General features: G+C 40.9%; 1 protein-coding gene across 1 annotated transcript in view; it reads right to left on the bottom strand.

Moving 5' to 3' along the window:
• Positions 1 to 1,621: 1,621 nt before the first annotated feature.
• LOC149081558 (uncharacterized) overlaps positions 1,622 to 15,857 on the bottom strand; it is a 39,395-nt gene continuing 25,159 nt past the window's right edge. Inside the window, exons 8-9 of the mRNA XM_089238499.1 lie at positions 7,594 to 7,824; positions 1,622 to 1,906 (exon numbers count right to left, since the gene is read on the bottom strand). Of these exons, the coding sequence (XP_089094625.1) occupies positions 7,645 to 7,824 (180 nt within the window). The 3' untranslated portion in view covers positions 1,622 to 1,906; positions 7,594 to 7,644. The remainder of the gene's footprint in view (positions 1,907 to 7,593; positions 7,825 to 15,857) is intronic.

Below are 15,857 nucleotides of genomic sequence, written 5' to 3'. Positions count from 1 at the left end.
TAATAGTCCGTTATAACGAGTACAGCGTATAACGAGAACCATAATATAACGAGTGATTTGCAGAAATTTTCGGAGAGCTAATGCTACAAAAAACCAAGGCCCCACATCCTGGAGCAGGGCCCCTAGGCTAGGACCTTCAACGGGCCCGACCCCAGCTCACACTTTTCACTAGCTCCTCTATGGTAAATTTGTAGCTTAGGAAGACAAGGGATGACGAGAATCGTTCCGGGCCCCAGGGCTAGAGCTCTGTCAGCCCCACCCTTATGGGGTCCATGCAAAAAACATTCGCAAACAGCAATGATTCCCAACGTGGGCGTTAATGCCCCGTGGGGGTGATTCTATAGGTTAGATTGCGATGGGGGACAAAAAGGTTGGGAAACTATATGGCATATAGCCAGAAGTCCGTTACAATTTTTTCCGTGATTGTGAGCTGTCGTTATAACAGACATCTACTGTATACTTTCCTTTTACTACTTTAGTCCCGGTCCTTTTAAATTTTTTCTTACATCCATTTATTTTTTACTCGTCCGCAAATTATTTCTTCAATTTAGTATTTATTTTCACTGGTCTGCAAAAAGATTATCCCAATTTATTTTGCGTCCTGTGTTTATTGGTTCACAAACATTTCCTTCCTCCTCTTTATTCAAATTATTTCTGATTATTTTTTGCTAATATTTTTCCCATTTATTCATTTTTTGCCAGTTAAATTTTTTTCTCCCATCCATTTATTTTTTTGCTCCATCACAAATTATTTCTCCCATTTATTTATGTTTTCGTGTCTCCCGGTCCATGAAATCATTTTTCCAATTTATTTTGCCTCCTTTTTTTTACCTTACGGGGTTGGGGGTCCGCGAACACCTATTTTTTTGCCGGTCCGCATATACGATTTCTCTCATTTATTTCTTGCTGCTCCACAAATTTTTTTCTCTTATTTTTTTGCCGATTCACTAATTATTTCTCTCATTTCAGCCGATCCAGAGATGAATTTTTTGGTTCATCAGCTCAGTGGGCTACATGAATTTTATCGCCCTTCACCTATTCTAGTCTAGTTTTCTCAACTACTCATACCACAAATTTTCCTCCCTGGATTATAGCCAGAGCTCTTAGACCACCTCCTTGTCAATATGCCTCTGTCACTCTTTTGGTCCCTCCCATGCTCACACTTTCTCTGAGTCGCTCACATGCTTGTACACTTTCTTGGTTACCTTTTAGCCGCTCAATGAACTGGTCGTTTGCTCTCTAGGCAGAGGAAAAATTCATCGTTTCACCGCTTGTGGTTATGCAACTTTGGCCCCTTTTCTACTAATTTTTTTTTACCATCTCATTCCTTGAATTTGCCACTACTCGGAACATGCCGCCCTGGGATATAGTCCGCTAAAAGGCGCCCCCCTCCTGTAAAATCCGTCTCTGCCGGGTTCAATTACAATCAGATTTCAAGATTGTCAACTAATTTAACCGGTCGCAGATGTAAAAAAATTGAAGAGCAGTGTTCCAAGGTGCTCCAGTGATCACCGTGGTGTTCGTGAACGAATAAGTGGATGATGCCTAGTTCTATGTACGTCTCAAAAACAAAAATTTATTATGACAATGCTTCAATCAAAAAGAAACACCAAGAATTGCGTTGGTTTTGGAAATGAAATATTTATTACAAATGCTTCAGGTAAAAAAAAACAAAAAACAAAAAATTGATTCAGAGGCGGCGGAAAAAAATGCATAAAATTGATGTGAAAAAAAAGAGGAATTTACAAAACAAAATGTGTTCGAGAAGTTATTAATTCTTTTTCGTGTAATGACGAGACTATAATCACACTGATGACTATGATGGAATGCCTCGGCGCCATTTTCTTTCTGTTCTCCTCCATATCGCTGACACGGGGACGACGATGACTTTTTTACTTCGTTTCACCTACGTAATAGGAAAATTGTATTTAGTAATAAGTAACAAAATACAAGTATATACAATGATCACTTTTGTGTCCGGTAAATGTGCGTTAGTTTCTTTTCTGAAGTGGAACTTCTTTGGCCAGGGAAGTGAATTTTTTTGAGCGAAAGGAAATTCATCAAAAAAGCAAAAATATATCTTTTTCCTAAAAATTCATTCCTTATTGAATTATGTGATGAAGTTCCGAGAAGCAGATGGGTTGTGGTAGTGATAGTGGAGGGAGATGTCAATAGAGATTCGGCCAGTTTCAGTTCCATCACCCGAAATTCTCACGCAGATTTTTTTTCTTTTTCACTTTTTATCGATTAGCTCGATCAGGGTATCGATGAGATCAGAGGCTCCAGATGAACTTGAATATGACTGCAGCATGGGCAAACGATTGGAGCGTGACTTTTAGGGTTGACAAGTGCGAAGTGCATGGTCACTCATTTTGGTTCGAACAACACACGTTTCACTTGCGAAGTGAATAGCGGTGTTATTACGGATGCAACTATAATCACCGATTTGGGAATCCTCATTGACAAGCGCTTAATTTTTCTGAACATTGTTCAACAGTGGTTAAAAAAGTGTTCAGAATGCTTGGTTTCATTCTTCAAAAGCTTTCTTCACGTTCTCCTGAAGTGATCCTTCCACTTTTCAGGGAATCAGTTCGCCCTGGACTGGAGTATGCCGTTATGTTTTGGAGATCATGCCTACAGAGGGACATAGACTTGGTTGAAGGGGTGCAGAGAAGAGCCACGAGTGCTCTCGATGGCACACAAGGCTTGAGCTATGAAGAAAGACTTTATTTGTTGAATATGTTTATATTGGAAGAACGCAGATGTCCGGGAATATTCTATCGAAGTGCGATATTCAATGGGATTTATAATATGAGCCACATGAGTTATTAATACAGTCGCCCCCCCCCCCGTATTCGCGGGGGTTACGTTCCTGGGGTGACCGCGAATACGGAAATCCGCGAATAACCGAAACCATAGGGTTTTCTTGTTTATCTCGTTTATTGAACATCATGAGAAGAGCAGGGTGACGCAGAGGTAGAAGGGAAATGTAAAAGAGGGTGCAGCGGTTGTTGGCGATGCTTTCTGAAAGGATATTGTGATTTCTGTTTGATGTTTCTTCTTCATATCATCAAGTATGTTGGAATATGTTGACAAGGCTTCCTCTACTAATTTTTCTGCATGTGAAGGACGTACCATAAAGGCATCGGTGAACTTGTCTTCTACTTAATAGCTGCCACGGCTCTAGTTATGACAGTAATGGCATTAGTGATGGCGTAATTCTTCCATACCTTTAAAACATTTTATGGATTTGCATCTTCTATTGCGTGTACAATCATCTCCATTGAGTGGCGTGTATAGTGAGCCTTGAATGTTCGCTTTGCCCCCTAATCAAGGGGCTGAATGATAGATGTTGATTAGGAGGCATATAAAGGAGTTCCACACCATCAGCTTTGAACACATTGACATCTTGGTGTCCAGGAGCATTATCCAGTATCAAAAGAACTTTGAATGACATGTCTCCACTCTCAAGGTACCTCCTGACTTCCGGAACTAGTCAAACACCGTTTAAACCAATCCAGGAAAAGTGCTTTCATAGTCCAAGTCCTTTTATTGTTCCTCTAAAATACTGGAAGCTTTGACATCCTTTCTCTTCAATGCTCGCGGATTCGCAGATTTGAAAATTACGGTGGGCTTTACTATGTACCCATACGCATTTGCACAAAACAACATAGTAAGTCTATCTTTAAACCAGGCGCTCGCTTTTCTTCTTGATTGATAAATGTTCTTGCGGCATTTTTTTCCAAAATAGTACATTTTCGTCAACGTTAAACACCTACTGAGGTGCATAACTCTTCTCTTCAATAATTTTCTGCAAAGTCTTTGGAAATTTTCTAGCTGCTTCCTGGTCCTCAGAGACTTGTTCGCCAGCGATTTTTACATTGCATAATCTGAATCGTTTCTTAAACCTATGAAAAACCAACCTTTACTTGCATAAAATTCTGATGAAATAGACGTTTTACCAGCCCTTCCCTTTATAGAAGCGTAAAATGTTATCGCCTTTTCCGTTATAATATTATAATCAATTGGAATACCTTTTTTTGCAGCGGTCTTGTACTCACAAAAAACAACATTTTCTGCACGAGAAACACATGGATCCAATAGGGGATGCAAAGTTTCCGCTGCCTCAGGTGCAGCTACAGCCACGGCTGAACTAATTTCAGATTCCTTTTTCTCGATATATCTCACCGTAGATTCGTTGATTCCGTAATGGTGGGCCACAGCAGCAGCAATTGGCTTACTTTCGCCAAGCATAGTCAATATATCCAATTTTTCTTGTAAACCTTCACTTTTTTTTGTCTTTCCGAGGCATTATCAGTAGCATTTGAAAAATGAGCCATCCTAAACACACACAACTCAAATTTTGTAAACAAAACACGTGAATGACAATTGCTGAGTGTTTCCAAAAAAAAATTGCAATGAAGGAAAAGAACCGCGAATACGGGGGGCCGACTGTACACCGTCAATCAACTGCTTCGACAAGAGGACACTAGTATCGATTGGTAAGGGTCAGGTCAAAACGAGCACCTACAGGTTCAATCGATTGTATCGATAAAATGAATGTCACGGAAACCTCCTCACCCTTTAGCAAGAAAATGAGATCTCAGAGGCTTTATCATGGGTGGAGATACGGGGCAGGGGGGCATTGCCTCCCAGCATCAAAGGTGAAGTCGACAGATCTAATGGATATATGTACAGATGAATCGACATCATCATCATCTCCCCCCCTCCCAGACTTCCAAGTCTATCTCCGCGTATGCAAACACCAAACATGGCCCCCGCTCTGTCCCTTGTGGGATATAAGCAGGCTACCTTGCGGCTGGGCCATGCTGGAAAAAAGAAAATGCCCCGCTAGCCACCAAGACCACTGTCCGACCTCCAACCCACGGAAAGGAATACAGACACCAACACCAAACATGGCCCAGCTCTGAGGCAGGTTACCCAGCGGCTGGGACATGCTGGAAAAACTATCTTGATGTTCGGGCCCGGCAGGCATCCCCGGCCCGTAAGCCACAGGACCCAATCCCGCCGAGGCCCCCCATCGCCCCCGACTCCTGGCAATTACACCCCCAAAGTCCCCGGAAACCCCCGCCAAGGAGCCCGGGCGAATCGCCCGCAAGAGGCCAACAAAAACATCTCGAGCCATCCGCCATCATCACTGTACTCTGTCCCCAACCATCAGCCAATCTGCAACACCAACTTCACTCATCTTGTCTTTTGTTGGAAGGGTTTTTTCATAGGTCCGAATCTGCAAATAGAACATGAAAAACAGGATACATGTACAAATTCAGGTCCAATGAACTATAAATATGTAAGTGGGAATTATCGATATTGATCAATTGCTGGTGTTAATAATATCACAAGACTGAAGGAGCCGGGGGGGGGGGGACTTTTCATTGCCAGTTAGAGACATGTTTAGATTTGGTTATTATAGTCCTAATGATGAGATCAAGTCCGAAGAAATTACAAAGTTCACTTGAACATACAAAGTTCAGCTGCGCACTAGTGGATTCACCGGTGGTATACATTGGAACACATGAATATATTGATGAATAACAAAAATTATGGCGTTTCATAGCAGTTGAGAAAGTATATAAAATGTGCTTATAAGCAGGTGTCCGGGTACAACGTCAGAGTTTTTATAACAGATGGGCTGTGGGAATGATCTAGACAAACAGCGATGCCACGAAACGTAAGATATATAGCGTACATGATGATATTATGTAAGCATTAAATAGTATATAACATGCATAGTAAATATACATGAAATGAGATAAAATTTAATTATGCTTACAGGACAACATCTGCAAACTACGCATGATTCAATAATAAAAATTTAGTGAACAATTCAATCAAAAAAAAAAATTAAAATTCAATCGACAATGCAAGTAATAATAAAATTCAATCAAAATTCAATCACAATCAATAATTCAATCAAAAATAAAATTCAATCAATAATTCAATCAAAAAAAAAAATTCAATCAATAATTCAATCAAAAAAAATTCAATCAATAATTCAATCAACAATTGCGCTCAGCCCATCAAAGCAGAGCAGAAAAATTCAAACAGGATATTATTAAACATTGAATCTGAAGTAGATACTTTGGATACAAAAAATATATATGAACATGGAAAGAATACATATTGGCATCACTGACAATGATAAATTTCATTAAAATATCACTATACATATTTTATAGCACATGGGGTTAGGAAAGACGTCGCAATTATGGTACATAGTCTGAGTCCGAATCAGAGTCCAAGGGATCTTCTCTGTCTTGATATGCCATAGGTCTCGGGAAGATGTATAACTCTTGATTATTTTCCATAAAGTTGATAAGATTTTTAATCTTATTATAACTGCCAGGATTTTGGAAGACCTTCAACTTCCAAGACTGTGTATCAGCAACAGGGATTTGTAAGTGGAAGTCTTTGGTGAACGGGCAGGCTGTAGAGTAGTGGATGACCGTGCCCTCCCCGCCACATTTGCATTTCTCAGTCTGTCGATGAAATCTCGCCAGATATGCTGGGAAAGGACCATGTTCGGAAAAGAATATAACCATTTCCCTGGTCCATTTCCTATATCTGTATCTTGCTGTGGGGAGGAGAGCATATATTTTCCTGCCAACTTTGCGTTCTGTCTGCCATCGATTTTGCCACTTCTGCATCATTTCCTCAGATAAGATGTTCTTTGCCCATGACTTAGGGAAGAGCAGCGAAAAGTCAGACGTCACTCTTGCAGTCGCAGCTTTTGCAAGTTGGTCTGCCTGTTCATTCCCATATGTTCCTGCATGAGCTTATCTCCGCGTATGGGCTTTATATCGATAAAATAAAGGCTGCAGGCCCTTTGTACCGATAAAATAAAATTCAAAAATGCTGTATATCCTAAAACTCCTTCGCTGCTAACTTTGAAGCTAGGCTTCAAATTGAGATACGTATGTGGCACGCCCTTCCCTAGAGGCCACGGTGCTAAACGATGCTCTGTGTCGTGGCCCCCCACAAGGGCGGAGCTGACATGGCTCCGACCTGGGGGGACCTGGACGATTTTCTTTTTTTTTATTTTTCACACTATAAATTCACTATACGGGGGCCTGTATTATCAGACTATAACTGTCTGATTTAAGGGGCCCGCCAAAGATCCCAGTCTAGAGGCCCTGCTGCCAGATGTGTTGGGCCATGCTCTCAGTATAATTTAACACTCATAAGACAGTAACAGACTCAGTAAAAAAACTCATTTGTAGATCAGTGTAATGATAATTTAATTTTTTAGCAGGGTGTCGAACTTATTTCAGACGTGCGGACGCTCGACCTAGGCTTTGTGTAGGACATTTCGCAAAGATACTGTGAGTGCAAGAGGCAACTCGCAGCACTCCGGCGAAGAAATATCCTTGCACCCCCAGGCTGGCATTGGGTTCTTTTTGGTGGCCCACAGGATATGATTTCTTACGCCCCACCTTCATAGTTATTAACTAATAGTGTTAAAACCGAAAAACAACTGATTTTCCTCGGGTCCCGGGTCGGAGCTCCGTCACCCCATCCCCATGTGGGGGGGGGGGGCATGGAGGTATCTTATATTCTCTGGTAGATACTTACCAACGAATTGCGGTGACTCAATGAAAATCGACGCGAAGAACGGAACCCATCTCAAGCTGTCTGCTTCTTCTCAGCTGGTTTCTTCTCCTCCTCCACAGGTTTGGCCTCCTCGGCTGCACCACCAGCTTGAGGTTCATCTTGGATTTGGGCATTTTCTGGGAGGATGTCGTCGTAGTCGATGTATTCCTCGATGGGGAATCCCGGCGGTGGGATCAGCTCGATCTCACAAATCTGGAACATCGAAGAGAAACCATTAAGATTCGATTCAAGAACCAATGCAGTTTACATAAATATTTGCAAGACGATACAAATACTGTGCATATGTGTGTGTGTATATATATATATATATGTTTTATATGCATATATATATACAGGGTGATTATAAAAAAACTATCCCGACATATGGGCCCCTAACTATCATACCATTCACAGAAACTGAATGAAATTTTGGCATAAGGTATTTCGATGTATGCGCTCAAGAATGATATGGAAAACAACAGTGTCACTCTAACAGTTACGGTTACAGTGAGAAAATTTCGAAAATATCAAATGGCAACACCAAGTTTTTTGTATTGGAATGTGATTTCCATTGTGAAAAACCCTAAATAGCGTTCGAACGGCAACTGTAGCATGAAAATCACCGGCGGTAGATAGGCTAAAAGTGAGGACAACCAATAAGGACAGAGAAGCAGCATAAAATAAAGCATTTTATTGTGTTTCACAAATTTTCCACATGACCTTGTGGAGGACTAATCAGGCTGGGATCTCAGCCGAAGAAGAAAGGTCAAATTACTTTGATATGTACAGACTTGTCAGTTGCGCAGGTGATACGTTCGGCAGTCGCTAACAATTTCAAGATGAAGTTACACATGAAAAATTGTTAAAAATACAATATATCGTCTTCCTACTCTTATAAGTCAGGTTGCTTATTATAGCTTACGATTTTAATAGTACATTTATTACATACAATGCCTCAAGACAACTTTAAGGACACAATAGCCAACTCAAGACTTACAGGCCAAAATAATGGATGGGAAAAACACCCAAGATTGGGTCGATAAGAGCAACTTCAATGCTCTTCAACAGCACCTCAAATGGGCAAACTCAAAATACTACAAATAAATATAGATCGGACTAGAGCGGCCATAAACTTGCTCATAGATACAGCAATCAAGGACAAGATTGACATTATTGCTTTACTGGAGCCAGGAGTACCAGGGAAGACATTGAGTGGATATCCGAAAAGATGGAAGAGATGGACATCCAAAAATGGGAAAGCGGCCATCCTGCTACTCAATCCAGACATTCATCTTGTGACATATCATACGCGCAACAACATCACATCGATTAGAATCGCACAGCCTCAACATGATCTAGTATTAGCTAGTGCGTATTCTTCACCAAAAGACTGTTGAGAATATTCTCAAAGAAATGGACCATCTGTTGAAACTGTCCATCACCCGATTTGGGGAGACCATAGAACAGATACCAGTGGAGTAGCTTATTGATTATTCTAATAGGAACCACTTATATTCCCCAAACATAGTAATTCTCCTCCCACCTTCGAGACGGGTGATGGGAAGGATGGCCGGATGTGACAATTACGAACTCGCATGGAACACTACTGAATACATCTTGGAAAGTGGACGAGAAAGTGACTCTCAGTGGACATAAATACATTTATACAAATAAATGCGACTATTTGACAAAAACAGCAACAGATCTGGAACATCTGATCAACAAATGATATAAAATAACAACGCGGAAGCCAAAGATTTTCAGCTTGAAAACAAAAAACGTAATTAAAACGTAATTAATTTTCCAAGCTAATGACACATGTTACTAACATGTGTGAACAGACATTTCCAAAAAAAGTGAAACCTTCACCAATTCAAAACTTCGCATGGTGGAATGATGAATTAACATTAGAAAGGAAACGTCTGAGAGCACTAAAGAGGAGGTGTCAGAGACAAAAGGATTCGGACAATCAAACAAGGTTAAAACAATTATATCGAAAAGAAACCGCATATTATACAAAAAGAAAATCAACAGAGCAAAAAAAGAAGGCTGGATCAAGTTTTGTGAAAAGCGACAGAGCCTTTTGGGAAAGCATAAAAGAGACAGTCACAAATACAATTTCATTTCCTCCACAAACATTCCTCGCAAATCCTGATCATTCAACATCATCTTTACAAGCAGTGTGCCCAAAACATTTTAAAAGAAATTTTCTCAAAAAAATAATGAAGGAGAAAACGAAAATACCGTAAGGCAGTCAAGAAATACACAGGATACAGATACCAGAAATGATCCACCATTCTCAATTCAAGAAATTAATACAGTGAAGAGCCAAAAAAACTGGTACACCTGCCTAATATCGTGTAGGGTCCCCGCGAGCCCGCAGAAGTGCCGCAGCACGGCGTGGCATGGACTCTACTAATGTCTGAAGTAGTGCTGGAGGTAATTGACACCATGAATCCTGCAGGGCTGTCCATAAATCCGTAGGAGTAAGAGGGGGTGGAGATCTCTTCTGAACAGCACGTTGCAAGGCATCCCAGATATGTTCAATAATGTTCATGTCTGGGGATTTAGGTGGCCAGCGGAAGTGTCTAAAGTCAGAAGAGTGTTCCTGGAGCCACTTTGTAGCAATTCTGGACGTGTGGGGTGTCGCATTGTCCTGCTGAAATTGTCCAAGTCCGTCGGAATGCACAATGGACATGAATGGGTGCAGGTGATCAAACAGGATACTTACGTACCTGTCACCTGCCAGAGTCGTATCGAGACGTATCAGGGGTCCCCATATCACGCCAACTGCACACGCCCCATACCATCACAGAGCCTCCACCAGCTTGAACAGTCCTCTGTTGACATGTAGGGTCCATGGATTCATGAGGTTGTCTCCATACCCGTACACGTCCATCAGCTCGAAGCAATTGGAACCGAGACTCGTCAGACCAGGCAACGTGTTTCCAGTCCTCAACAGTCCAATGTCGGTTTTGTCGGGCCCAGGCGAGGCGTAAAGCTTTGTGTCGTGCAGTCATCAAGGGTACACGAGTGGGCCTTCGGCTCCGAAAGCCCATATCGATGATGTTTCGTTGAATGGCTCGCACGCTGACCCTTGTTGATGGCCCAGCATTGAAAGCTGCAGCAATTTGCGGAAGGGTTGCACGTCTGTCACGTTTAATGATTCTCGTCAGTCGTCGTTGGTCCCGTTCTTGCATGATCTTTTTCCGGCCGCAGCGATGTCGTAGATTTTATTTTTTACCGGATTCCCGATATACTCGTGAAATGGTCGTACGTGAAAATCCAAATTTCATCGCTACTTCGGAGATGCTATGTCCCATCTCTCGTGCGCTGACTATAACACCACGTTCAAACTCACTTAAATCTCGATAACCTGCCATTGTAGCAGCAGTAACCGATCTAACAATTATGCCAGACACTTGTTGTGTTATATAGGCGTTGCCGACTGTACTCTGATTTGTTCCATATCTCTTTATTTGCATACGCATGCCTGTACCAGTTTTTTTGGCTCTTCAGTTTAGATTAATAGATAAACTAGATGTGAAAAAAAGCTCCCGGTCTAGAACAGACCGCATTCATTAAAAGTATCCATGCCTTCCACAGATTCTTTTCCCTGACTCTTTTCAATAAATGCCTCAGTTTTAATACAATCCCTACAGCATTCAAGAAAGGGCAGCTGGTACTGTTTCTAAAACCGGAAAAGGATCCGAACAAAATCAATTCATACCGTCCAATAACTCTTCTAAAAAAAGTGGGCTCGAAAAGTTGCTGACACAAAGAATCAACTACTCAGGGCCGTCTTAAGAGCATCATGGACCTCCGGACCAAGTGATTTTTCTGAGGCCCTACCCGGTAAACTCTAGAAAATTTCAACCGGTTCTAATTTTTCCGAGGCCCCTCTTCCCTTGAGACCCTCCGGGCCGCGCCCGGATGAGACCCATGCGTTAAGACGGCACTGCCAATAACTCTTCTAAACACAATAGGCAAAATCATCGAAAAGTTGCTGACACAAAGAATCAACTATTACGAGAAAACGAAGTGAATTAGCGATAAATAACACGGATTTAGAAGAGGGTTCTCGACGGAGACAGCGCTCTCAAATATTCATGACAGTATACAAAGAGTCAAAAACAGGATGTTGCCCTAATATCAATAGACATTAAGACTTTCAATAATATTTCACATGAAGCACTAGTAAAACAACTTCTTAGCATTTCAATGCCGGACAATGTAAGAAGAACGATGATTGATGCAATCAGAAGAAGACAGATATCCCTTTTTACGGATGAAGGTGAGGCCACTATAGTTCAAATGAAAGGATGCCCTCAAGGCTCCTGTAGTGGGCCGATACTTTGGAACTTTATCATAAATGATTTACTCACGAAAAACTGGCCTGAAAATATAAAAATTCAAGTGCATGCTGGTGATATTGCTATGTTAATAGGTGATTCAACAATCCGCAATGTCACTGAGCACGTAAAAGAAGCAATGATATTATTGGATTCATGGCTAACGAAAAATACATTACAGATCGAATTCTCCAAATCCAGTTACTTATGGATTTCTCACAAAAAGGGAAAACAAACCATTAGACTGCGAAACAAACCTATAAGACACAATATGAATATCAAACATTTAGGAATAATGTTTGATAGAAACCTGACATGGTTCAAACATGTGAATTATCTGATCACGAAAACACAGAAATGTTTACAAAATTTTAAAAGAATGGTTGGCCCCGAATGGACATTAATACAAGTATTAGAAATATACTTTCATAAAGTTGTCACCATCCACATTATACCATATGGTGCTATCGCATGGTTCAATGATCCTATACAACAACTAAGATAAAAAGTAGACTCTCTTTAAAGAAAATTCCTGCTATTCATCACTGGAGCCTATTCCACAACACCAAACAGTGCGTTACAAGCATTAAGTAACAATCCACCACTACATATACTTTTGGGCAAGGAAGTACAGAAAGAAAATTTAAGGTTAAAGCGCGAGATTAAAATAAACAATGTAACGCGCATCTTCCTACAGATGTAAATAGGGAATGAAAGCGATAGGGAGTTGCTCCAGATCAACTTAAACAGGATTGCAGCATGGGCAAATGAATGGAGCATGACGTTTAGCGTAGATAAGTGCATGGTCGCTCATTTTGGTTCGAACAACACACGGTCCTCTTACGAGTTGAATGGTGTCACTATCGCGGATGCAACTAGGGTCACCGATTTGGGAATTCTCATTGACGAGCGGCTTAGGTTTTCTGAACATTGTTCAGCGGTGGTCAAAAAAGCGAATAGAATGCTTGGTCTCATTTTCAAAAAGGTCTCTTCGCGTTCTCCTAAAGTCATTCTTCCGCTTTTTCGAGGCTTAGTTCGCCCTGGACTGGAGTATGCTGTAAGGTTTTGGAGACCATACCTACAGAGGAATATAGACTTGGTTGAAGGGGTGCAGAGAAGAGCTACGCGTGTCCGTATTGGTACACAGGGCTTGAGTTATGAAGAGAGACTTCATTTTTTGAATATGTTTACATTGGATGAACGCAGGTGTCGAGGAGATATGATCGAAGTGTTCAAAATTTTCAATGGGATGGGTAGGATGGACCATGAACTTTTAGTACACCGCCAATCGACTGCTTTTACAAGGGGACACCAGTATCGATTGGTGAGGGACAATGCAAGGCTATGATGTCGCAGGGAATTTTTCTCTAATAGGGTTGTTAATAAATGGAATAGCTTACCCCCGGAGGTAGTAAATTGTAACACAATTGACACGTTTAAAAAGGAATACGATAAACATGTTGGGGTAAATCGAGAAGCTATCCATTCTTAGAATAAGACACCCATAAGTATTCTTTATGGGCGTTGTATAATATTTTATCATGTGTATATATATTGTTCACAATTTGTGTTAATTGCATTATTAATTGGGTTGCTGTATTTTTGAAATATATGACATCCATATTTTTATGGGCATCTTTTTATCAGCCACCTCGTTGGGCATTTTGCCTGTTGTGGCATTGCATTTGTATTTGTAGAGCATAAACATCCACCACGGACGTATCACCCAGTGAAAGATATTCTGCCAACGCAGCCTGTAGAATGACCTGTATCCAGAAGAATCAACAAATCGAATTATTTTTACTGATGGTTCCAAGACCGTGGATGGCGTAGGAGCAGCCTACATCAGTGTCTACTTGGGTGAAGTAACGGACAAATTGAACTGTGGATTGCTCAATAACAACACTGTATTCCAAGCAGAGTTATAGGCAATCTGGATGGCGGTCACTTATGCAATACATTTTGCAGGATATAAAGCCGTTAATAATTTATATAAAGCAACTATAAGGACCGACAGCATGTCTAGTATACATGCAATACGGGACGTCGAATGTTCCCATAGCCTAGTGCATGACATTAGAAAAATACTGATGGACAACAGATTACAATACGTTGGGTGAAAGCTCATTCAGGCATTGAGGGGGAGTGAAATGGAGGATAAATTCGCAAAAAAGGCCACAAAATATCAACATGAAAACCACCTAATGAAATTACCGGCATCTTACATTAAAAATCTGCTCTCACAAGAAGGGTCAGAGAAATGGCAACATCATTGGCAAATATACACAACTGGAAGAAAGGTCTTCGACTTGATACCAAAAACGGTTAAAATGAAAGAAGTCATGCCGAGAGAAATAGTAATGTTCCTCACAGAACATTCTTTGAATACATGCAAAGGTTCAAAATCAGCCAGACCAGCACGTGTAGATGCGGCCATTCGGGAAGCGTGATACACTATGTGACACAGTGTGAGTACACAAAGGGATACCATTTAGAAGCACCACCAAACGGACGAGAGATCTTATGGAAACGGAAAATTATTTTACAAAGAGATCTGCAACGAGAAAAGTACAGCAAGTCTTGAACTATCCGGTGAATAATAAAGACACTGTTTTGATAATAACTAGAAGCAGTAAACAAACTACTAGTGATTCGGAAGTAGAATCTGAAATAGAAACAGACTCAAGTTAAATGGGCCAACTCGGGTTCCTATACCATAATATATCAATCATCTAGAATCAAGGACATCTGTGTAAGAGCAATTTTTGAAAGTAAGAATCGGTGTCCTCACACACCCCATTTTGAAAACAACACACTCAGCGACCCTGTCGTAAACAACCGGAAGAATAATACAAATTTTTTAGTATATACACTGACATAGCATGATTATAATTTTGCAACTATGAATTTTTGTATGCGCACATAATAATATTTACTCCCAGTATGTATTGTATTTATAGTAATGTTTATGTGCATTCCCAATTATGTAAAAGAAGGGAAACTTATGCTATGAAAATGATATATGTGAGTAATTCAAATGTGAATGCCCAGCAATGTGACGAAGGCTCTGTTTGATTATTCCCGTCGGAGTGGTGAGTGAGTGAGTGAGTGTGTGTTTATTGCATATTCTGTGGAAGGGAAGCAAAACGGCTCAGCGCTGTAGACGAAGGCTTTGTATCATCGTTTCCCGTCACAGTGGAGGCGTGGTATATATTTTGTATATATAATTGTGTATTTAGATCACTCTTGAATCTTGCCAATTTCATCTTCTTACTTGCCCCGCAAGTCTTCTCCCTTCTTTTGAAATCCCAAGCTGCTGTCTCCAGCCCTCATGAGCAGCTGGGCGCACGTGCAATTTTTCTCTCCTTGGTCATGGGGTTCAGCTTTTGGTAAATAGTTTGTACGTTACGTCGACTTGATAGCTGTCTTCATGGGGAGAACGTCGCGAGTGATTTGATACTTGCGAACACGGGGCAAGGGGGGGGGGCACTACTATTAATCTTTGCTAAGTTTTCCGACACAACAGTGTGTTTGCATCAGTCAGGGGTTGTGAGCGGTTCTATCTATCTACACGCACACACACGTATATACAGGGTAGTAAGGAAAGTCCCCAGTCCCCATTTTACTGGTGAACCGCCGATCTCAGCGTCATACTTCCAGTTAGAAAAAGTATCCAAATAATGTGTAAAACTCAGATACGTAATTCATATTAGAAGGAGTTGGTTGTATAGTTATTTAAAATAAAAACAAAAAACAACTTTTTATACGATCACACTGTCCTCAAAAACCCAATTATAAAGTTGTTGCCTTGTCTGGTGGGTCCCACATTTGGTGGGCTCCTTCCGAGATCCTATTAAGAGACTATCAAGCTCAAGAGGTGCTCAAGAGTGCAAA

The sequence above is a fragment of the Pholcus phalangioides genome, unplaced genomic scaffold (assembly GCF_987345545.1).
Source record: "Pholcus phalangioides strain wild (caught in Gottingen) unplaced genomic scaffold, Ppha-v1.0 ptg000010l_1, whole genome shotgun sequence".
NCBI lineage: Eukaryota > Metazoa > Arthropoda > Arachnida > Araneae > Pholcidae > Pholcus > Pholcus phalangioides.
This window is presented reverse-complemented; position numbering and strand designations above follow the sequence as displayed.